The sequence below is a fragment of the Larus michahellis genome, chromosome 6, assembly GCF_964199755.1.
Source record: "Larus michahellis chromosome 6, bLarMic1.1, whole genome shotgun sequence".
Taxonomy (NCBI): domain Eukaryota; kingdom Metazoa; phylum Chordata; class Aves; order Charadriiformes; family Laridae; genus Larus; species Larus michahellis.
In genome coordinates this window covers 27,300,207-27,323,052 of record NC_133901.1, presented here as the reverse complement: position 1 = coordinate 27,323,052, position 22,846 = coordinate 27,300,207, and the positions used below count along the sequence as shown (strand labels likewise).

Below are 22,846 nucleotides of genomic sequence, written 5' to 3'. Positions count from 1 at the left end.
AGGGGCTGATGACCTACCAGTGCAAACAGGTACCAGCAACCCCAGGATGCCACTGGTGTGACACCTACCTGTAGACACCAAACCCAAGATGTTCAGGAGCTGAAATTGAGAAGTTCAGGACTTGAAGACAAGTGCAGGTACAGTAACCGATGTGTGCTCACCTGACACACCCTGGACTTGCGTGCTATGGCCAACAAAAAAAGCCCCATAGCAAAGTCATGGTGAACTTGTCAGGTAGCCCTTGCAAATGATGGTCACCACTGACATGTGCTCTCTGCAGACAGCAAAGTCCTTGGAGGGAAAGCTTGAATCCATGCTTGGAGAACCCCAACTGCCTTATCCAAACACACACAAGCTGGTTGTTGGTTGTCGGAAAAAATCATGTTTGTAATGCCCAGTATCTCAAAGGGGACAGTTATTATTATTATTATTATTAATAGTATTCATGCTAATTGATGCACAGTTGTGGTTGTCAGATCTTGTCCAGTTTATTCATTGTTTTTAAATGACACTTCAAGTTTGCTTGGCAATGGGAATAAGTGCAACGGGTCCCACATAATAATGATGTGCACAGATGTAAACAACAAAACCCTTTCACTTCTTGGACATATTTTTTTATCAGAAAGTAACGCTGAATTCCTGAAATCAATTCTGCTGCCAGTTTCTTGCAGGTTCTGCCTGTTCTGTAATTTTGACTGCTTCTGGGCAGTCATTGCCAAAGAATTCCTAGAAGTGTTCCCCCCATGTATCAAGCAGCAACAAATCAAGTCAAAGCCTCAAAATGGTTTAAAATCCAAAGCGTGCAGGGTCCGGCTTGCAGGACTGTGGGCAGTCACCATTGGCATCACCATGCTGGCGGGGCACAGGGAAAGCAAATTCTCCTGCCTCCTCCGACTGAAGGGCTTGGGAAACACAGATCCCATCGTGGCAGGCAACTCCCTGCTCCCCCAGGGCAAAAGCACTTGGAAAAGAGCAAAGTCTCCAAATCAGGGCAATCTGCCTGCAGGAAGAACCCACTAAACCAGGTGAACTCAGGGAGAAGCACCTGCCTGCTGGAGATGGTTATCTCCAACTCTGGAAAGCTCCATCCCAGGCAACAGCCCACCTGCATTGCTGTATCTTAACAACCACCAGCACTGCCTGGGCTGATACGCAGGGAATCCAGCTGCTCCTCCTTGCTCGCAGCTGTCAGCAGTACTTTGGGGTGTTTTTTTAGATCCCAAGAGAAGGTACAGGATGTACCGTCTCAGCCCAGATGCGCCAACAGCCCGGCCTGGCTGCGGATTCAGCGTTAGCCTGCTCACAGCCCAGGATAACTCCGTTCCTCTTCCAAACATCTGACAAACTGAGTTAGCACTGCTGCCGCTGAGCTCCCAGCAAATATCGAGCACTGCAAGTGCCATGCCTCCGGGTCTGGAGGTTGCACAAGCTTGCTTCCACTCATTAATGGGCTTCTCTAGGTTATTTTACCAGCTCTTAAAACAAACAAAACCCAGCAGCGCACAGCACACCTACAGCAGCTCCCACACGATCACAAGCAGAAACAAAGCCTTTGCTTTCCACAAAATAATGTCCTGTTCAAGCTCTCCCTAGATTTTAGGCTGAAACAAAGGCAAATGGCCTTGCAGCCATACAAGGACTCAAGCGTCGGTCCTTTGTAGTCTGTAGCTGTCCCTTTGATGTAGACATCCTCTCCTGCAGGACAAACTTTCATAATTTCCAGCACTGTGGATTCCCAAGACGCCTCCAGCTTTTATTAGCAGTGAAGATCTGACCCAATGGCAGGAACGGAAGCAGCAGCTGCCCATCCAGCCCCAGCTACATGCACCCTTGAACCTGAGAAGGTCTGGGACCTCTCCTGAGGTTCACCATCACAGGCAGTTAGCAGGTACCTTGCTCCAGCTGGAGCAAGGGGGTAAAAGCACCTGCCTGAGGACCTGCGGGTTAGGTCCTCCCCAACAAGACCTCCAAGGCGAGCAATGTGGGGGCAGCACTGAGGACCCCAAGCAGTGCTGGCACTGGCGGGCACCCTGAACCCACGGCCATGTGGCAGAGCCAGTAACAGCACCGGCACCACGTAGGAAGCAAAGAGGCAGGGATGGCCATGGGGATGGGAGCGGGGAACACGGTGCAGCACACTGGTCTGGGGTCAGCCCAAGGCTCCTGAGAGCAGCTGTGCAATCAATACGGCTGTCCTGCTTCCTCTTGCACACCACCAGCGTGACCAGAGGGACCTATAACCAGGAAACTCAGTAAGAATAATAGGGTTCAGGCTCTGCCTTCTGTAATCAGAGAGTTTTTAGGACATTTTTGGGAGTGCCGTAGTGTTTCCCCACTTCATTCATCTCAGCCGCAAGGCTGCTTCAAAATGGGGAGGCTTCTCCCTTTGGCACCCAGCAGCGCTGAGCCGAGTCAGGCTGGCCCAGAGGCCCCCAGGGAGGTCTAGGCTGCAGCAGCATCTGCATGCAGATGCCCTCACGATGCCCTGATGGAGACGTCCGCTGTGCCCCCACGCAGCCTCTGCTGCTCATGCCCGCTCAGGAGGCTGACCCACAGCAAGCTGTGCTTCTCTTACCCATCACTCAGACCCATCACAGCTCGGACCATGGCTATACCACTCGCCACGCCAGCCATGCACCTCATTCATGCCCTGGGGACAATGACTTTGCCTGCCAGCCTGGTAGCTGGCTTGCAGGCTGCATCTGCAATCCTTGCTTGCATGTTTCTTAGCAAGGCTAAGAGCACAGGAAGGCCTGGACTTCTCAATTTGGTCAGGATCCGGAATGGAAGGCCCAGTGCAACATAAATATTTATACAGAGCATCACCGCCCGCCCTTTGTAGCCCGGTGAACAGGACACTGCCAAGCACGCCTGAGTAGCTGAAATGCTGCAGGGGACAACAGGATTTTTAATTAAGGTTATGACTCTACAGAAGCAGTCCTTGCATGGAAAGCCTTTCGAACCAGGCAAACTTTAGATGCAGATTTTAATCTTTCCATCAAAATCTTTCTTGCTGAAGCAGGAGCTCCCGGTCTTGGCCGTGGTGTGGATCCTGTGCAGGCAGACACATGAGCAGGCATATGTCAGTGCTGGGAAGAGGCTCTGCCTGCAGGCCAGCATAAAACATCAACCTGGCAGGAGGCAGCCAGTGCTGCCACGGAAAGCCCACAAGTATCTATGAGCCAGCCAGTGCTGCCATGGAAAGCCCACGAGTATCTATGAGCCTAGTGTATGATACCAGTGTCCCCAACAATGCCGGCAGTGGGGGTAGCCCCTTGTGGGACAAAGCTCTGCCTGCGACCCCATCCACAGGGGTGTTGACCATACCATACCCCATGTCACACATTGGGTCCAAAAGCCTCAGGAAGGACAACATGACTGACTTACGGACAGAGTGCCGCTTCCCCCGCTGCGGCTGGAGAGAAGCAAATCTGACGCTGACGGCCTCAGACCGACTCCAGCACCCACCATGGGCTCCTGCAACCTCCCCCTCCGCACCCAGGACCCTCTGCCAGACACCATGCTGCCGGGCACGGAGGGGAGGTGGATCTGCAGGGCGACCCATGTACAGCTTCAGCAGCAGCTACCGCTCCCCACAGGCCACTTCAACCCACCCTGAGCCACCTTAAAGGACAGGCCAGCTCCAGGCTGCGCAACAGTTAAACCCCAGCGCTTGCCTTGCAGGAGGGCCAGGAGATCTTGTTGCTCAGAGAAATGCATTTGTCCAAGACAAACAGCAGCCGGGCATTGTTTCAGCATGAGTCAAACAAGTGGAAACGCTTCCATGCCATCCTGTTTTGCTGTCTGGAGGTTTCCCCCTACCTTCAGGATGTGCAAGCAGGCTCTGGGACATTTCCTATTTGCTGTTCTCTTAGTCCTCCGTTTCCTCCGAGTGCCTGTGCCCAGCACTGCTTGGTGCACCAGCGCAGCAGCCCCAGCCTTGTGTGGTCCCAGCCCGTGCCTGGGAAGTGCAGCCTACAGCCGGACAACCAACGGGCAGCTGCTGGAAACAGCACTGCCTCCCAGAAAATGGTGCATCGTCTACAAAATATGCTGGTCTGCACCCATTTACCACCTGCACCCATTTACATGCCAAGTAGGTAACAAGGATCCAACACAAATGGATTGATCTCCATCCATCTTCCCTATCGCTGCGGAGATGGGAAGATGGCACACAGACCCTTCCCAACCAGACCAGCCTACCCTGCCCCAAGGGTGACAAGTCCACAGCTCCGAAGCAAGCTCAGTAAAGCTCTGCTGACTCTCCCCAAGCTCTCTGACATTTTGCCCCATGTTGGCTACTCTGCTTTTAAGGCCTTGGTGTTGGATGCGTGCTGGCGCAGCCATGGTTCACCCCCACACAACTGCTGGCAAGGCTGCACCCACGCTGCTGCAGTGTCACAGCCACAGTCCGCAGCTTCAGGCACCCCGTCCTGCTTGGAAAACACCTCCTGGTCTGCTGTGGGAACAGATACCAGGATGCTGGCATCTCCTTCGTCTGCAAATCCAACCACATCACGTTGCTGCTTTTGCTGGGAACGCTTTGAGTACAAAGGAACAATGCTGGGATAAATCACACTGGGCAGCACTGGTGCGGCAGAGAGCTGTGGGTGAAGTGGTGAGGAAAACACAAATGGCGAAGGAGAGACCCCACCATCACCCTGTAACCCTCCCCCACCCCCACAACCACTTTCTCAACTGATGCTTCAAGCCTGCGCACACGGCAAGTCACACGGCTGGAGCTGGCACCTCTTATTTCACACCTAGAATGCGTTTTTATCTTGCTAGAAGTATAAAAATAGCGAAGATTGTTAAAAAAAAATAATGAAACAAAGACACTCAGGCTTTATCAGCTCGTGTTTTTGTCTGGAAACCCTTTTAGCAGCGAGGTGCGAGCCCCGCAGGGCGGAGGGCTCGGCGGGAGGGCAGGCTGGCGTTTGCACAGCTCGCCCCACGCCGGGTGATCTGGCGACAAGAAGGATCAGGAACTTGTTTTCACATGAAGATCAAAACAGCACAAGAAGAAAAGCACAACATAGCCCAAAGTGACCCAGAACATCCAAACTGCAACAACAGAAAGTTCAGCCCAAAAATGCAGCCTGTGAGGGCTGTTATTGCTTGGCTTGTTTGTCCCCACTGCAGGCGGCAGGAGCAGGGAGAGCACAGCTTCGGCTCAGGTCAGATATTCAGTGCTCAGCCCCGCGGTCCCGTGCCTTGTCCCCTGCCGTGCCAGAGATCTCTCCCTCCAGCGGAGCACCCCAAAGCTTAAATCTGTCCCCCCCGGCATGCCCTGTCCCACAAACCACATCCAGGCATCAGAACACCATCCCTGCTCTCTAGTTATGCGTGAATGTAATGCAGAACGGATCCCTGCAGAGACAGAAACACAGGGCAATTCCACTATGGACTAATTGCAGGCAAACAGACACTTAATTTATCCCACAGAGGCTGGGCTGCTAATAAACGGGATCTGCCCTGCTGGGCAGCGCTGACTGAGGCTGACAGTGTGACACGGCCCTGCGGTCACACTTGGCTGTCGCTGTTCCCTCCATCCCACTTTAAGGTCTAACAATTTACCATTCTGGGCACTAAAATCCTGCCAGGACACCCAAAGCAGATCCAGGAGCCCTCCATGTTCCAAGCGTGGTGATGCCCTATGAAGACAAGACCTCACCATCCATGTTCCTCTGGTCCCAGCTCTCCCTGCTAAGAGCACAAGCCAGGAGGGGAGATGACACTTCTGCCACGGGCAGAGAGATGTCTTTTTCCAGCGCGGGAACAGGGGTGACTTCTGCATTTTTAACAAATAGAAATGCTCTCATGAGCATGTTCTCAGCTGGCTTGGGCTTCTAGGAAACAATCGGTTGTGATTAATGACCATCAATCTCCTGCTGGTGAACTTCTCTCTGTCTCCACCCTCATCCAATCCAGATGTACATGCAGCAAGAACGGCTGCTCCAGATCTTTGCAGCTCTGCCTTTGCCCAAGAGTGCTGCTGGACATGTCTTAGGAGGTTCAGTTATTGATCTCACTATTAAGGCTTCCAGTAGGAAAGGAAGAGACAGAGAGAGCTCTTAAGCTTTTTTATCTATTCTCCAAGAACATTTACATTAAGATTAGCCAATCTAGCCAAGCCATCTCAGACACTCAAACTCTGCTCAGCTGTGAAGCCATTAAGGCATCCTGACTTGATGATCTGATTCACCCTGGATTAAAACAGAACCTGAGGTTCAAGCTTGGAACAATGCAGGCTAAACTAAAGCAATTTCTTTAAGCACCACCCTGAAGCCCACCAGTGGCCCATGAGTGGGGAAAGCTAGGCCACCCCTCGGTGCATGCCTCCCACCGCTAGCTGCCACCACAGTCGGCACCAGCTGGTGGACCAAGGGTCTGAAGAGCAAGTGACCATGGGACTACCCTCAAGTTTGCAACTCCAGGTCACCAGAGTTGCCCACTCAGTCTTCCCTGGCGGAATATTTCTTCAGCAGAAGGCACACAGACACTCCAGGGACCCAGAACCTCACTGTTGCCCAAATTCAACCCCTACTTTTTGCACTATTCACAGCCAAAACTCTGACCCCCGACATACAAACCGATGCTTCAGAATGCAATCACAGCGTGGCTGGGCAAACACACCTCCAGCAGATGTGCTATAATCTAGGCATGGATTTTGGCACCGATGACCAGGAACTTGGCTCTGGAAGACTTGCGATGGCGCGTGAGAACAAGGAAACCACAGCAACACTGTACGCTCCATTCATACCAACCTACAAGTTTCAGATTAAGTCCCCCTGCAGCGATTAAAGCAGGAAGACTGCCTCCCCCTTGATTTACTTCCAAAGATCAATCTGAGTTGAAGAGAAGATACGCCAGCCGCCCGCTGCCCACCCCCTGCCCCCCATGGGGAGCGGGCTGTACCTGTACACTGGCTGCATTTCCCTGGCAATCCCAATGACTGCTCCCTCCGGGAAGTTGTCAAACTCATCAAACAGGTCTCGGATGTTGGTCTTGTACTTCAGGTCCAAGTCTACCTGGATGATCTGTGTTATTTCTGAAAGCACAAAGAGAAAAAGTCATCTATGTAAGACAAAATTGTAACCAGTGATTACCAAAGACTACTTGATGAATTACACCCAATGAGGATTTGGTGCAATCAGCCCCATGGGCAAGACTCAGCCAATTCAGGGCAAACGCAATCCAGCTGCAACCTCTACATAAAGCTATCAACCTCCAACCATCACGACAGCATTTACCACCGCATATTTTAGACATTATTTACTTCAGAAACCATTTCTGGTGACCTCCTACTTCTACCCACGCACTCCTCCCCTCCAGAAGACTGGTTTTCCATACAACTGACAAAAGCAAGAGGTGGCTTCAACCCAGGCTCTCCATTTCTGGAAGTGCTTCTGCAGGAGCAGCCACCCAAAACCCCATGCTTACTCTCTGCTACCTACTTGTGGGAAAAGCTAACAACTCCACAGGTGTTTCCCAGCTCCAGCCCGCAGAGCATCCATCCCTGGCTTGACGTATCAGAGCAATTCCCATCACGGACAACGTCCATAATTCAGTCAGCCACCTGACACCCTCAGTAACACCTTCAGAAACTTATTAGCTGCCAGCAGCCTGACAGGGGCTTCCCCAAGGGCAGAGATGACAGCCCCCTGCCTGTACAGAACTGCTGGCGGTCTGCAGCAGCTTGGAAAACTTTATTATTGCCCATGGTACTCTGTCAGAGACAAGGAGGGTCGTGCAGACATGGAAGCATCTTCCATTTGCAGTAGGAAAGTCAAGGACGAGGAGAGGAAGGAGGACACTACCAAGGCCAGGCCTGAGCTTGTCAACAGGGTCAGGCCCCTGCCTGCATTCATCAGTCTCCTCTGCAGCACATGAGACCAACTGATGGAGATGTTGCTTAGGAGAGGGTGCAGGAGATAATGCCTCATCAAGACTGCTTGCCCCAGGCGGATCTGGGGATGTTGTACAGATTGCAGCAGGCCAAGTGGAATGTAGCAAACACTACAAGAGATCGGACCATCAGACGGGTTCCCCAAGGCCCGGGCAACGCCACAGTCATCTTCTAGCCAGCCAAACTCAGCCCTACTTGGTGACTTTGAGCAGAGTGGAGCCATCCCCCACAGCGTTCTGTAACGTCACCGCTATTTATATGTGTTATAAAAGCCAAGAGCAAATTGGCCAGCTTGCTTAGCATTCGGCACTAATTGGATTATAAAGACTGTGTCAACCTGTTTCGGCCCCGCTCACCATGCACAGGTGCCATTACAGCTTCCTGCAGGTTAGATGTGCCTGTCACCATCGCCTCCACAGCAATCGGCGAACACAGCCCCCAGCCCTCCTCCTGCCCACTGCTGGCAGGCCGGAGGATGAGCCCAGCCTGCCCTCACCCTCTGTGGCTACAGGCAGGGCTTCCCGTCAGGCTGGCACTTCCGCAGTGCTGCCCACGCTCCAGCCTTCACAACACCGTGGTTCCTCACCCCCTCGCCTCGCCGTGCTCGGGACAGCCTCGACAGCAGGAGGCAATTGCTCTGTTTTCAGCCCCCAGAGCCACTGTCGGGACGAGAGACCCGGCGATGCTGAGAGCAGCCAGGCATGAGCAGCTATCCTCCGGCGCAGGAACGTAGCTTTGCCATTTCAAATACATTCGTCACTTGGTGTTTGTGTTTCAAGCAGTCGCTGGGCTGTACAGCAGCTCTAAATTTTTTGCAGATCCTGCACTAATCCAGGGCTCTTGGCCATTGGTCCTATCTACCATGCTGTCCTCATTTAAGCAGGAAAAAGCCCCATGAGGTTAAGCAAGAAATATACTGCTTACTCTGCGAAGCATCCAAGCAGAAACATAAATCAAGGAGAAGCAGTATCTAAGCTACAACCCGGGCTGTATCTCAATTTATTTTTTAACATCCATCACTCTCTATTTGCTAAAGGGAAAGGCCACACTCCCTTCAGCCGGCAGAACAGCAATCCCCAGGCCTACCTCCTATTTACCACCACCATAATCTTCTGTTTGCAAAGATTTAAAACCCAGGCGTAGTAATTCACTACAGGCTAAAGCAGGTCTTGACCTGAAAGCAATTTCCCTCAGCCTTCCTAACTGCCTCAGAAATCGCGAGTGCAACTCAAGCAGATGAACAGGCGGCATGGAGGATTTCTGCAACAGGGAAGGAGACATGTAAGCCAAAGACCCCAAACCTCCCCAGCGATCCATACCACAGCCATGCAAAACCACAAATCCTTAATGCTACTGCACTTGAGAATATCCAGACTGGTGACAAAACTCCAGGGCGAGGAGAACCAGATCTCCAGGACAAGAAGACCCTGGACCTACAGCAGAAGCTCAGCCCAAGAGAAACAGGGAGGGGAGCCTGAGCCCCACAAAGCACTGCCAAGGACAGGGAGACGGGATGGGGTTCCCAGGGGATCCCAGCACAGCTCACCCCACTGCTCAGCAGCCTTCTGACGCCTCATCAGGTTTCAATTAAATCAGCCACGAGGCACGTCATCCAATTGTTCTCTAAAATTACAGATGAGCGTTAACTGCAATTAATCACAGCGGAGAATGAAAGCTGAGCTTGGGGGAAACTCTAATCCCAGCCCTGCCTGCCCCAGCATCAGCACCCTGCACGGGTCCCACACTGTGCTGGGGAGCCCCCCACGAAAAACTCACTAACAAATTAGACCCAGAGAGCGCAAAGTACTTTTCCTTTTCCTATTTTTTTTTTTTTAAAGCAAGCATGAACTGCAACACTGAGACAAAAATGAGCGCGGGTGACATTAAGTGCCACTTTGCCAGATGCAGCTTGCACGGATAGATTAATGGCCAAGACGATTTCTCTGCCTGGGACTGGCAAGGGGCCAGGCAGTAATATTTATGATGTATCATGCTCTTTCGCCCTTTTACCAAGCGCTTTGTCCTGGCTGCCAGGACAAAGGGGTGGAGGAATTGCGTGCTCTCTTAGGCACAAACTGCTTGCAGGGGCCCAGATGGAAATATGAGAAAAGGCTGAGAGTATTTTGCTCAGCAAGTGAGTTTTCCAACTTTGCCATACTGTATATTACCCTCTGCTTCATTCAACTCCAGCTCTTCCAGCCACGTGTGTAAAGGGGAGTTACGCCACTCAAAGTGGAGATGATCTCCATTAGCAGTGACAGCTTTACAGCACAGGCTGGCCCCATTTAACGCTCGTAATGTTTTACTGCAGCCTCATACCAGCAGCTGCAGGAGGCATGCTCTCCAGGCTCGGCTCAAACCCTCCCTCCAGCCACATACAGAGGAGAAAGACCAGCTGAAGGGATGCGTGATCCCACTCAGGGTCTGCAGTGCTGGAAACCAGGAGAGAAAGCCAGCATCAGTGCTCAAGCTGCCTTGCACCAGGGCTCAGCTGCTGAAGAAAGGGAGAATCAAGGTTATCCCAGAGCAGGACTCTACAGGGATGCTGGTGCAGACCCCCTCTCATGTGAATGCTCCCTCCTTCCCCCAAGAGCCTCCATCCAGCAAGGGGGCACAGGTGGGCAGAGGTCACTTCTCTGCGCCCTGCTGCCCAGCATCCTCTGCCGGGACCAGCAGAGCCACCCCAGCACATGGGCAGGGACCCTGGGTGCATGCCAAGGGGCCTATCGGGTTCTCTGGATGCTCTGAGCAGTGCCCAGGAGCCCCTCTGGCAGGACGCAGCTTCTGCAGAAGTCTGATGGCTCTTCCCAGGAGGCACCAACCCCATGGCAGAGCAGGGACAGAGCAGGACGGGAGCAGGCGGCCATGCAGTGAGCTGGACAACCCCACTGACACTCGTGGTGCAAGCCTTGGGAACAAATCACTTTTCTCAGAAGAGTCAGGTGGGAGCATGAGCAGCAGCAAAGGGGCACTGGGAGGAGAAGCACTGCTTTGGCCGACCCGGCTCTGGGGATGATGCTCAGCAAGCAACCCTGCCCATTGGTAGGCTGCAGGTCAAGAAGGGCTGGAAGGGTAATAGCCACTGCCCATAGGCTAGGATTATTTTCCCCTAGTTGAGAGGATGGCCTGCCAGAGATTTAAACAGTGGATGTAAAACTACAAGAAAGGGGATAGATGGAGGGTCAGGATGACAGGAGATGCGAACGCCGGGGACTGCACAGAGCCTGTGGGAAGCTGCCAAGCACATGAGCCTGCGGGCATGACTCCCTTGGCTGCTCTGGGAATGCCAGCTGACAGCTGGAAACTGGAAGGGAGCAAAGGAGATGTCCTTCTTGTCTACTTGCCTTTTCCTGCCCTGGCACCCTTGCCACCAGTGACTTGCTACCTCTCCGGTGCTGCAGGCAGCCAGGGCAGAGGCAGGTAGCAGCAGCGTGTACTCCCCATGCACGCCAATGCCGACACCCTCCGTGTGCACTCAGGGCACCCACAGGTCACCTAGTGATGGCCAAAACTAGTCTCTGGAGTATGACGTGATTTGAGAGGCTCCTACATGAGCTACAAACCTCCTGAATACCAGGCACCCCTGGGCACAGGTGTGGAGCGCCCAAGGTGGTTCACCAACCGTGTATTGGGCTCTAATATTTAGACAAGGCAGGAAAGCAAGACCCTGCAGCCCCCAGCTTGGCCTCTGCAGGCAGCACAGTCTACTCTGCAAGCAAACTCATTTATGCTCATTCCAACAACTTTCTCTGTACGGGGGTTGCTACCCTGGCAAAGCCGAGCCCAGAGCGCAGGTGCCGGGCTGGGGTGTAAGCGCTGGCCTTGGCTCCAAACCCTCTTCTTCCATACAAACCATGCCAGATCTGGGGCAGAGGGATGCCACCACCAGCAGCTGCCGTCACTCTACAGAGAGGGGAAAGGAGTGAAAATAATAACACCTTGTATCCAGGAACAAATAGCGAAACGGAGAGCTGTCATCACAACGCAAAGGGCAGAAGCTGTCTAACAAATAGCTTAGTCTTAATTGCTATTAATTGAGCTGTGGTTTAAACAGCTTTAGAGCAGAAGCAGCAAGAACTGAAACCTCCTGGAGGTGGTGCAGCTCTCCAGCCCATCGACAGGCTCGTGTTGGCCCAAGCTCAGCTCCCTCCTCAGAGTATAAAATCCTGCCTGCAGCTGGTCTGGCAACAGAGCCGCTGCAGGGAGTGGTGGGATGTCAGGAGGGGACAGGCCTGCCAGGCTGCACTGTACCCAAACCTCAAACACGCTCCTGAGGCAGACGCCTGTCACCCATGCTGGTAGTGATCTGGCTCTGCTTCTGACACCCACTGCACCAGGGTGCCTGTCTCAGCAAACCTGCTTTTAAGGACCTAAGCGCCCTGGTGGACCACTCCAACAAGGAGAGACTCCTCCAACATGTATCGGATGGGAGCATCCCGATCTCCCTGCCCCTCCTCTGTATCCCAGCAGCAATTTCTAGGGCCAGAGGCTGGCGCCTTGTGCCCATGCAGAGCAGAAGAGGTGAGCTCAAGGAGGACACCACTGCAACTGCCGATCGTGCCTTGCATTCTGTGCAACCCAGGCATGCCGCTCCGCCTTTCCCCATGGAGCCAGCAGCAGCGAGTCCTGCAACACAAGGATGCAGAAGCCCTCTCCATCCTTATGGAGACCGTGCAGGGGGTGCAATGGCCTCGCAAGGCCAGGGTGATGGGCAGGGACAGACAGCTGCCAGACGCTGAGCAGCTCAGAGACCCTCTGCAGGGACAGCAGTGGCTGCAGCCAGCACGGGTGACACCAGCCAGCAAAGGGACGGGAGTGTCCCCTGCTGGCTGCAGCTCTGGGTGTTGCGGAGCTGTGGCTGGGGGTCTTAGGAAGGGCCAGGGAGTGGCTATGCATTTTGCACTTGATTTGAACCATCAGAAGGAAGAGGGCCGGGTGGCCAGGCTCTCCAAGTTGGGTTCAGTGGGGCTGGAGGACTTAGGTCTGCTAGTCTGCAAATGCTGGGCACACCTGGACAGCTTCCCTTCCACTTTTCTTCATTGCTTTGAGTTTGGCTCTAACTACTGATGATTTTTTTTTAGCTGTCCCCATCACGACAGGATGACATCCCAAGGAAACCAGGAGCTGTGAAGGACCAGCAGTGACTTTTGGATAACTGCCCTGGGCAATAAACCTCCTGGAGCAGGGCGGCATCAGACCCTGCTCCAGCGGGCAGAGTGCCTGCCAGCAGCAACGCGTGGCTCTGCAAAGCCACTTGTGCTGGCTGCAAAACCAGGATCCTCCGCCCTCGCCGGCTCAGAGGGACCCACGGCCAAAGAAAACACCACTCCCATGTCCAGCACTGAGGCCAGGCGTGGGCGCAGGGCAGGCGACAGGCTCTGGAGTGTCCCCAGACAACCCAGAGGGTGCTGCCCAGCCAAAGCAGCCGGCTGCCCCCAAAAGGCTGAGCTGCAGCAGGCCCGGCATGGATATGCATGGTTTATTTACACAAACACACAGGGTTCTCCATCCTGCCCTTCCTTAGAGGCTCCCTGTGTTTGTCTTGCCCCCAGCCCCGCGCTGCCAGCTGCCCCTGGCTGCTCTCCCTCTTGCTGTCAGCGGGGCCGTGAGCGGCTTCCCCTCCGGCTGTGCACTCCCCCTGCCAGGCCTTATTTTCTCCACAGATAAAGTTTCCCCCTCTGCTTACAGGATTAATCACCACTGCCCGCACAGATGACCCCAACAACACCGCAGAGCCTTGCCCAGCAGGCGGCAGCCGAGGCAGGGGCACGCAGGCACCACATGCCCTGCAGAGCTCGCTGCCAGCACACCAGTGACTGCAGGGAGCTGCAGTCCCCCTCCCCAGGACCTGGTGCTGCTCCAGAGCCCACCCTTCCCACAGAAGACAATCCTACAAAGCCCTGCACCGGCGGGGCTTGCCAAGGTGCAGACAGCTTACCTTCCAGCTGCCACTTAAACACAGGTCCTGCCTCTGCCGTGCAGCCAAGGGTCCCCTCTGCACCCTGGGGCAGCCTAGCAGCCCCCCTCCCCATCAAGCAGCCTCCCCTCCCTCCAAACAGGGTGCCAGGGGAGGGCAGGAGGCGAGGGGGGATGTGCCCAAGCACTCTGGCCTCTAACCACACTGTGACACACGTTTCTGTAGCACCAATTAGGCACCCAACAAAGCAGAGTAGCGGCTTCTGCACAGCAATTCCAGCCTATCAGCTAATTAAAAAATTAGGCTGCCTGCCAGAGACAGATGACAAATCATTGCTACCACCCACGCAGGGCAGGCACCTGGGTGAGCCCAGGGGTCTGGTGCCGCAGTGATGGCCCCGGGTGCTGACAGCAGCATCGCTCTGCTCGCCTTGCTCCACACCCTGCAGCCACTTCCAGAGGGATGGGGAAGACTCCACAGGAGATGGATGCAGTTTGTTCCAGGAAATTAATTTTTCCTGTGCATCCAAGTGTCTCCTCGTAATCCATCAAGGTTTGAGGGACTAATATTTAGTGGTGCTCAACACCTTGGCTCTTATCCGGACTCCAAGGCAGAGATCGCTGAGCACACGACAGCTTTCAGGATGGAGCCGTAAGTGCTGCTTGCTATGTATTTTATATACAGTGCTGCTGGGGGAGGAGTGTGAAGATACTTTTTGGACCTGGAGGAAGAGCAGCAGGAAACCTTATAATCAGACAAAATAAGGTTTAGTTCCAGGTTGCCATAAATTACAAAGCAGTGCGGATGGAGAGCTGTGAAGCAATGAGCGGGTGAGACGGAAAGGGAAACCAAAAAAAGAGATACAGGAAAATACATGCATTAAGGTAGATGAGTTCACGTCCCGATTAACTGCACATGGTGGGAGAAGGAGCTGCGGGGCTGCAGGCAAATTTTGTCCTTATTTCTTCTTGCTAAGCTCTAACGAGCTACAGCAGAGCAGGGAGCAAGGCTGTGGGGGAGAGCAGCCCCGGCATCAGCGCTGGGTGACCCCCAGCAGCTTCCACCCTTTGGGGATGGAGGAGCGGGGCTGGCTGGGGAGGGAGGAGGGCAGCACCCACTGCAGCACTGGGTGCCAAGACCCCGCCACTCTGTGGGGAGGGGGAAAAACAGCCACACATGCCTGCCCCGGCCTGACAGATCTAGGACATCCAAAAATAATCGATGGTGGCACTGCAGCAAGGGGCGGCCAGCGGAAACGATGAGAAGCGACACCACCCCCAGGGCTGCGGGTCACGCTGGCCCCCAATGGCGGCAGTGCCGTGGGGAAGTGGCCTCTGCCGTGCCAAAGCTCCTGGGGTCTGCTGGGCACCTGCTGAGCAGCATCCGCATCCCCCTCATGGCAGCAGCCCTTTCCGGGCTCCTCCACAGCAGGGCGGGGGCCAACGGGCTCTCCTGCCAGGAGGGGCACGTCCTGCAGGCAGCTGGCCAGGGTTAGCATCTCATTTCAGCAGGTGAGGACCACCCTACAAGGCCACAGCCTCCAGCATTTACCTGGGGTGGGCTTATTTAGAGGTCTGCTGTTGCCTGCTCCCAAAAAGCACCATGAAAACAACTCCTATGGCACAACAGGCTTGCCCCAGCAGGGAACAATGGCTGGCACCGCTCTCCCTATTGCTCACAAATCCATCACTCCAGACTCCTCTCTTCTCCTCGCAGGATCTGACATGAGTGAGCGCAGCCCAGAGACAGGCTGGGGAAGGAATCTGGCTGTTTTTCACGTGTCTGCAGCGTGAAGCAGGGAGGGAGGTTATGAGAGAACATCAGAAACTATTAACGCTCCCTCCACCCCTGTAAAGATGGAAACATTTTTGCCAGAAAACAAACCCTTCAGCTATTGCAGTATCCCAGGGGAAATGTGGCTTGGGAGCATGCGGCTCTGGGGCCATCTCCCACGACTCCACCGCAGACCCCAATTTTCTGTGCCTCTTCACAACATCTCCACTTCAATAACGCATGATCGGGCCTGGAGCATCTGGGACACGGGTGTTTTCCTCCCAGCACCCTCCGAGCCCACTGCACCCCGGCGTACCCCAGTGTGGTGGGGCTCAGTGACAACGGCAACATTCAGCCAGCCAGGAAAGGATGAGGAGTGACACACCACTCTCAAAATGCTCATTTATTACAATGTAAGTCGCTGAATTTTGTGGGTAGCTGCACCAGGAATTGCTCCGTAGCTGACAGAAGGAAGACGAGGAGGTGGTGCTCCCCCATCTCCCTCTGCTGGGCTCCACCTTACAGACCTCTGATGCACATTTATTTTTTCACGGTGTGACACAGGATTAATGCACCATAACTCACTGCACACAGGTGCTGTCAAGGGGAAACATTGCGTGCAGTCACCTGGCACAAACAGAGCCCGACCCGAGCAACCCCACATTACGGATTTGAACACTGCAGCCGCAGTGGCAAACCCTCACGCACGCATGCCTGCCTACAAATTCCTGTTTTCCCAAATGCAATAGATCATGATTCTCAGGATGCTGCCTGCTTGCTCTTACAGAAGCGCGGTAGCAGAAGACAGCTACTTGTCAAGGCGCTGTTCCAGCAAAAAGGCAACTTTCCTCATACCTGCGCTTCACCCGTTCCCCCGTTTCCCAGGCTCTCCACCTCCCCAGCCAGCAGCAGGAGCGCTCCGGGTGCCCTGAGAAGGCAGCGCAGCTCAGCGCTCGCTCCGACACGTCTCCTCCCTGGCCTTTGCCCTCCCTCCATCTCCGCTCGGTGGGAAAGGCGTAAGCTGATGCTCACAGAGTTCGCTGTCTCCAGGCCGGGACTCCCAGGGCAGGCTAAGGCTGATATCAGTTTCCTGGGAGACCACGCTGGAGACAGCAGCTGGAGCCTGCTGCAAGCAGCACCAAACCTCAAGGGGCTTGGTCATTAACAGGCAGCTTGGACAAACATCATTATAATCTGGTCTACGCTTAATAATCACTACAGCCGTTGATAATGAGCTGGAAAAATGGCTCCATTCAGAGTCTGAGGCCAGGGAAACCACTGGACCTCCCGTTTGATCCCAGTGTGTCACAGATGTCAAGTCCAGACACCCGCTACGAAGCCGATGGCACGGCTCCTTGCCGGCAGCTGCTTCCCCGGACACAGTGCTGCTCACTCACCTGCAACAGCCAGCCGTGCTTCCCACGACCACACACAGTTGAACGACTCTCCCTCAGCCCACCAGCTGCTGAGGACACCCAGTTGCTAAACTAATTCCCCCTGAAAACTACCTGACTTGAGCTGAGGATGGGGGCCAAGAATTCCCTGGGGAGCCCACAGCTTCCCCAGGCTGCCCCTCTGGCACCCCCACTCTTCCTCCCCTCGTCCGCGGCACCAGGAGTCCGTTTTGTGATCTTGTCTGCCAGGCAGACCTGCCCAGTCACTACTCCTTCATGAGTCCATTAGGAGGGTGATAAAAAGCTTGCCAGGTCCTCTTTAAGTTACACAACTAAAATGACAAGTGATTAGAGGGATGGAAGCCAGTTGGGAAGTGAGAGGCCACCTCTGGATGGGCATACTGAAAAGGAAAGTAAAAAGGTCCAAGTCCTTGTCGTCCTTCCTCCTCCTCGCGCTGCTCTGCAAGTCCCAAGACGATTTCATGCTGGCATCGTCCTCATCCTGGCAGCTCCTCCCAAGCCTGAACTCTGCTTGTCCTCTCTCTGTGTAACTTTCCCATCACTTCTCCCTCGCAAAACCATTGCGATGCATCAAGCCCTCCTCCAGCTCCTCAGGCCCGGCCACACTGCATTAAAATAGGATTTATGAGCCTCAAGCACAGACAAGAGTTATGCAGTCTGCACTTCTGCACGCTGCATACCAAGTCCCCAGCTGGTTTAAATCAGATTAACTCCACTGATGTAAGACATTTAAGGCAAGAGAGTTCCATGATTTACACCAGCTAAGAAGCTGTTATATTATAGTTTGGCAGCTGCAGGTTTTAGATCTGAAGTTTTTTGGGCAAGTATCCCAAGCAGCAGTGAAATACAGAGTGGCTGATTGGCAAAACCCATTTATTCTCAGTGCAATATGCACGCAGCCAGCACATGTTCCACAAAAGTATTTAAAAAAACCGCAACAAACCAACCCTTGGCGTTCAGTTTTGAGTGCCATCAGTCTGTGAAGTCAGTGCAGCGTCACAACCCTAAGGCTCCAAACAAATCACTAAGTCATGACACTACAGAAACGCCTCCCTTCAAAAAGCGATAAATTTGGGAAACTAAAGCCAGGCAACTTCAATGCAAAGGTTGCTAGCTATTGAAAAAAACCTACAGACCAGCTAACACAAGTGCTAACAAATACACAAGAGAGCTTAATATTCAGATCTGGGCCTTCATTTCTGCTGAAGGATGCTTAATCTTCCAAGCAAATCTGGCTTCCACAATAAAAGGGCGCTAACACTATGGAGCCAGATGTGCCTGCAAAGGTGCACAAAAAGATGCAGTCTTTGGGACAGGTGAAATGGCACAGAAATGCAACAGGAAAAACGCTAACGCTGCCTGAAAGGGAGGGCTTAGTCCTTTCACCTTAGCAAAGTAGCTTCTTCATGCTGGTAGAGGCTGGTTTGTCAGAGCCAGGACAGCGGCAGAAGCCCGGTGCCATTCCCTCGCCACCTGCAAGCCTGGAAGTGGATAGCAGAGCTGCAGCCTTCCCTGATGCCTCCTGCCTGGTGCCAGCTGCACATCGGGAAACAGGGAAGGGGCCGGGGAGCCCCGCAAGCCCTATAAATCACCAGGCACCCAGCACAGTAAACATGACCTCCCTTGCAAGGGAAATATAAATCAGCTTTACTAGCAGCTTCTGAAACAAAAACTAAGCTCGTGAAACTGTAAAAATGCCTCTTTAAACATCCTGTGCCCCGAACAGACCATTGAAAGCCTCGTCAGGCTGAGGGAGAGCAAACAAGCTTTCCAAGAGATGAGACAACTCACAGGTTGACGAACTGAGAAAAGGCATTTCAGACTGAGCAGCTTCTTGCTGGCAGGCGGCACGACATGGATATCTTTAGCACACAGTTAAAGACAGGGTAGGGAATCGGGAGGAGTGAATTAGCCAGCATTAATACTGTCGTTTGTATTCAGCGTACTTCAAAGCAGTTGCAATGCAGACATCACCAGACAGAAAAAAAAAACCTACCCAAGTCTAATGGAGACCAAGTACAGCACATTCACTGGAGACCACAGAGCAGGGGTTGGATGGGACCCTCGGGCTGCCTTGCCCCACAGCCCCTGGGGAGGATGAAGCAGGCTACCTCCCTGCCTGCTCTTCCCTAATGCTTGCTTGCACAAATTAGCCATGGCCCAAATGCTTAATGAGCTAACATGGGATGGTTGTGGCCCCCAGACAGGGGCATGTCCAGAGGAAGCCTCACGAACCAGTGCAGAGGCAGGAGCTACTCGGCAGAGCCAAAATGGGACAGGGCTCAGCAGGGGCACTGGGGAGTCTCATGCGCCCACATCCCAGCAAGAGCAAGACTGTGCCTGAGATCGATTGCAGAAAATCTGCAGGGAATATTATGGCTGGGCAGAGGCTCCAGATGCTGAGGAAGCTGCTGGTGCCGGTGGTGCTACCCATGGGAACAGCTATTTCAGCAACACACACATGTGGGAACGGGCCACCACCGTGTGCCATCCACAGGCAGCTTCAAGAGGCTGGTCACCTCCCCCAGGGGCTCCCTGGCACCACTGTCACCCACACCCTGCCCTGGCACAAGGAGCTCACATGGCCAGCGGCTGGCCCAGGAGAGGATGCTTCCCTCACCAATGTGCCAGGCCAGCGGGGCAGCCAGCAGGGAGAGCCAAGGGCCAGCACCAGGAAGGGACAGGCAGGGCTGGGGGAGCTCCAGGGAAGGGGTTTGGCGCCCAGGGATGCAACACCCTCCTCGTGCGTCCAGTCCAAGGCTAGAGAGCACACCAGTCCCAGGAGAAGCACCCACGTGCAGCTGGGGAAGGAAAACACAGCATCAACTGAGTCAAGCCCCTTCTGCCAGCTGCCTTGTTTTCCTGCAGATTTATTGTTGTTCCCGCACTCGATAACAGCAGAGCGAAGGCACAATAAGGAAACTTAAGCGATCGGTGGCCGCTAATCAGCAAAGCTTTCCAAGAGCTCACCGAAGCCAAGAGGAAAGGCTCGACAACCGCTCTCTGCTGACGCTTGCTAGCACACAGCCACACCACTAGCATGCGGCACCTCTTTCTGCTGACGCCCACGGGGAAGGGGGCCGTAAGCACACACAGGGCAAGCACGCTTGCTCCTGTCTCTCCTCTCCTACCATCTCAGGGCACGGCGGCAGGGCCAGCTGCCATGCAACATGAATAACCTCCCACCACTCACGCCAGTGGAGACCTGGATGTGGGCAGTCTTGGACCGAAGGGTCCATCACTCTGCAGGAAGGAGCAGAACCCCAGGAGCCCACCCCAGAAGTTTATTAACTTTCTTTGCATTTCCAATAGCACTGGGTAACATCTCTGTGCAGACGAAAAAGAGAGGCTGTGCTCCTAGAGGCAGCCGCTGCGGCAGCTCAGTGGAGGCTTACCTTTGGGCATGATGCGATGCATTGCAACCGACAAGAAGAAGATTGAGTCGCTGTAGTAGGTCCCCGATCCGGCGCTGAAGTGCTTCTGCATCGCTTCAACGATTGGAAACAGCTTTTCTGTCAGCTCGTTCACATCATGGACTATTACCTAGGAGAGACACCAGAAACACCACTCAGCAGCCACCTCTGGGGACTGGCCCAGCGCTGACAGCCTTTGCTCAGCCTGCCCCGGCACAGGGCCGGGAGGGGTTGTTAAAGCATGAACACTGCTGGTGGCACCTCAGCTGCACAAAGGGGCCCAATTGCCCTGGCCCCTGCACTACCACCACAGGGTGAAAGCCAGCTAAGGCATCAGGGAAAGGAGGGAAGGATTTTTACAACCATTTCATAAAAGTGAGACGGACTCAGAGAGACTCAAATCCACTCATACAATCACGGCTGTTCAATAGTGGGGGTTTTGTTTTTTGTTTTTTTTTTCTGGTCTGTTCCCACTGCCTAATGCAACCACTTATCTGGTCTCCCATATGGAGTCCATCAGAAGAGGTGATGGTTCGCTCTGGGCTCTGGCATCCTGCCGTTCTGAGGCAAGCCAGACCACGTCACTTACCCTGAGGACCAAGACTTGCTCCCTGCTGCAAAGGCAGGCTGCCACAGCGCCAGGGACGCAGCCCGGATTTCCTGAACCTCAGCCCTGCATGCAGGCGAGCTCTGCAGCACGTCCCGCCGGGGCTGGAGGGAGAAAGGGAGGATGGGCCACAGCACACTGACAAAAATCCAAATATTAGGAGTTAAAGCACAGCCGAGCATCTTCTCTAGAGGGATCTCAGCCTGCTTGTGCTGGACTTTTGCTCGTGCTCAGACAGGAATGCTCTGAAATCCTCAGCCCTACAGCAACACCATCCCTGGGACGCCTGCGCAGGTCCTTGCTATGGGCCAGAAACAGAAGCAACTGCAAATGTACCTCGTCAGTTACTGAAACTTCACAAGCTTACAATTAATTTTGGTCAAAGTCTGACAAACAGGAACTTTCATGCAGCCTGATGCTCGTTACACACACAGAAGGATGCAGATCACTGAATCATGCAAGATAACAGGAGGGATTTTCAGGGTAATTAAGAGAGACAAGGGACACGACCCCAGTGCGGATAAGGGGGAGTGCAGGAACTCGAGTGTGGAGACTCGAGGTCACGCCGCCTTCTTCAGGCCAGGGAAAGCAGGAAGAGCACAGCAGGAACTGAAGGCCAGCGAGGACACAACTTTGCAGCAGTATGTGAATTTTGGAAAGGGGAGACTATACCCCTTGTTTGAGGGATACAGAGACACTTCCACAAGCCTTCAGCAGGAACTCAATCCCACAAACTCCACAGGTCCCTTCCAAACTAAATTATTCAATGGTTCTATGTTCACTCCTTTTTCCTACGAAAACTTCATCTGCTTAAGAGCAAGAAGCCCTGCACCACACACCTAAACATACAAGATACAGCATTTGCTTTTTTAAAATCTAAACCAAGTCAAGTGTTTCAGAGGGAAAGGCGGCTTTGGAGCCTGAGCTGGTGCAATGGCTGCCTTCTCTATGGGATGCCCCCTCTAAGGGGCTGCTTTGATGCCCAGCGAGGCTGGCACAGAGACAGCGAGTGGTCCAAGGCTTCTTCCTCCTGCACTTTCTTGCAGAAAACGTTACTCAGATCAAAGTGCTCTTGTGTCAGAGCACAGCTTGCTGGAGGCGGGGAGCCACTCGCGGGACTCTCAGTATGCCAAACAAGGTAAGGTGATAGGTTCATCCTGACCCCAGGCACAACAGCCAAACCCACGACGGGGTACTGCTGGAGGACAGTCACAGCAGAGTCCCCCTCCTGGGGAGGGCATCCCAAACACCCACCCTCAGCCACTGGCCCTCGCTGTCAGCCGGGCGCTGTATGAGAGCCCTCGTGCAGGCTCCACGGCCAGCATGTCCCTCGGCAGGGCGGCCACGCTGCTGCCGTCCTGGCTGCTGGGCTCGGGGCCAAGCCCCTGCAGGAGGACGGCAGGAAAAACACAGAACAACACGTACCAGGAAAGTGCATTGGGAGAGGTCATCAGCAGCCACACCTGGCTTTGGATAGCACAGCGTATTCCCCAAGACACCGCAGGGGAGGAAACTCCGTAACCGGTACCTTTTAGGGCAGCATCTCGCCCCGGGCCCTGCCAAGCTGCAGGAGCAGCTTCACCATCACAGTTGTCACCAGCAGCGCTGCAGGAACAGGCGGGAGATCGGCACAGCGGCGGGGAGCACATCGGCAGCACCAAGTGCTGCTGCCAGCAGTGATCCCAGGTGACCACACACAGCAAAACACCACCACTCTGCAGGTGCAAAGTGTGTGGAGCTGAGCACTACCAGTACCACCACCACCGAGATGCACGATGCTCTGCTCCCAGCCCAGCTCGGTAGGGGCAACGC

General features: G+C 54.1%; 1 protein-coding gene across 1 annotated transcript in view; it reads right to left on the bottom strand.

The window, feature by feature from the left end:
• The window catches only part of XXYLT1 (xyloside xylosyltransferase 1), a 39,186-nt gene that overhangs the window by 8,430 nt on the left and 7,910 nt on the right, over window positions 1–22,846 (bottom strand). Inside the window, exons 2-3 of the mRNA XM_074593192.1 lie at window positions 20,410–20,557; window positions 6,919–7,051 (exon numbers count right to left, since the gene is read on the bottom strand). Of these exons, the coding sequence (XP_074449293.1) occupies window positions 6,919–7,051; window positions 20,410–20,557 (281 nt within the window). The remainder of the gene's footprint in view (window positions 1–6,918; window positions 7,052–20,409; window positions 20,558–22,846) is intronic.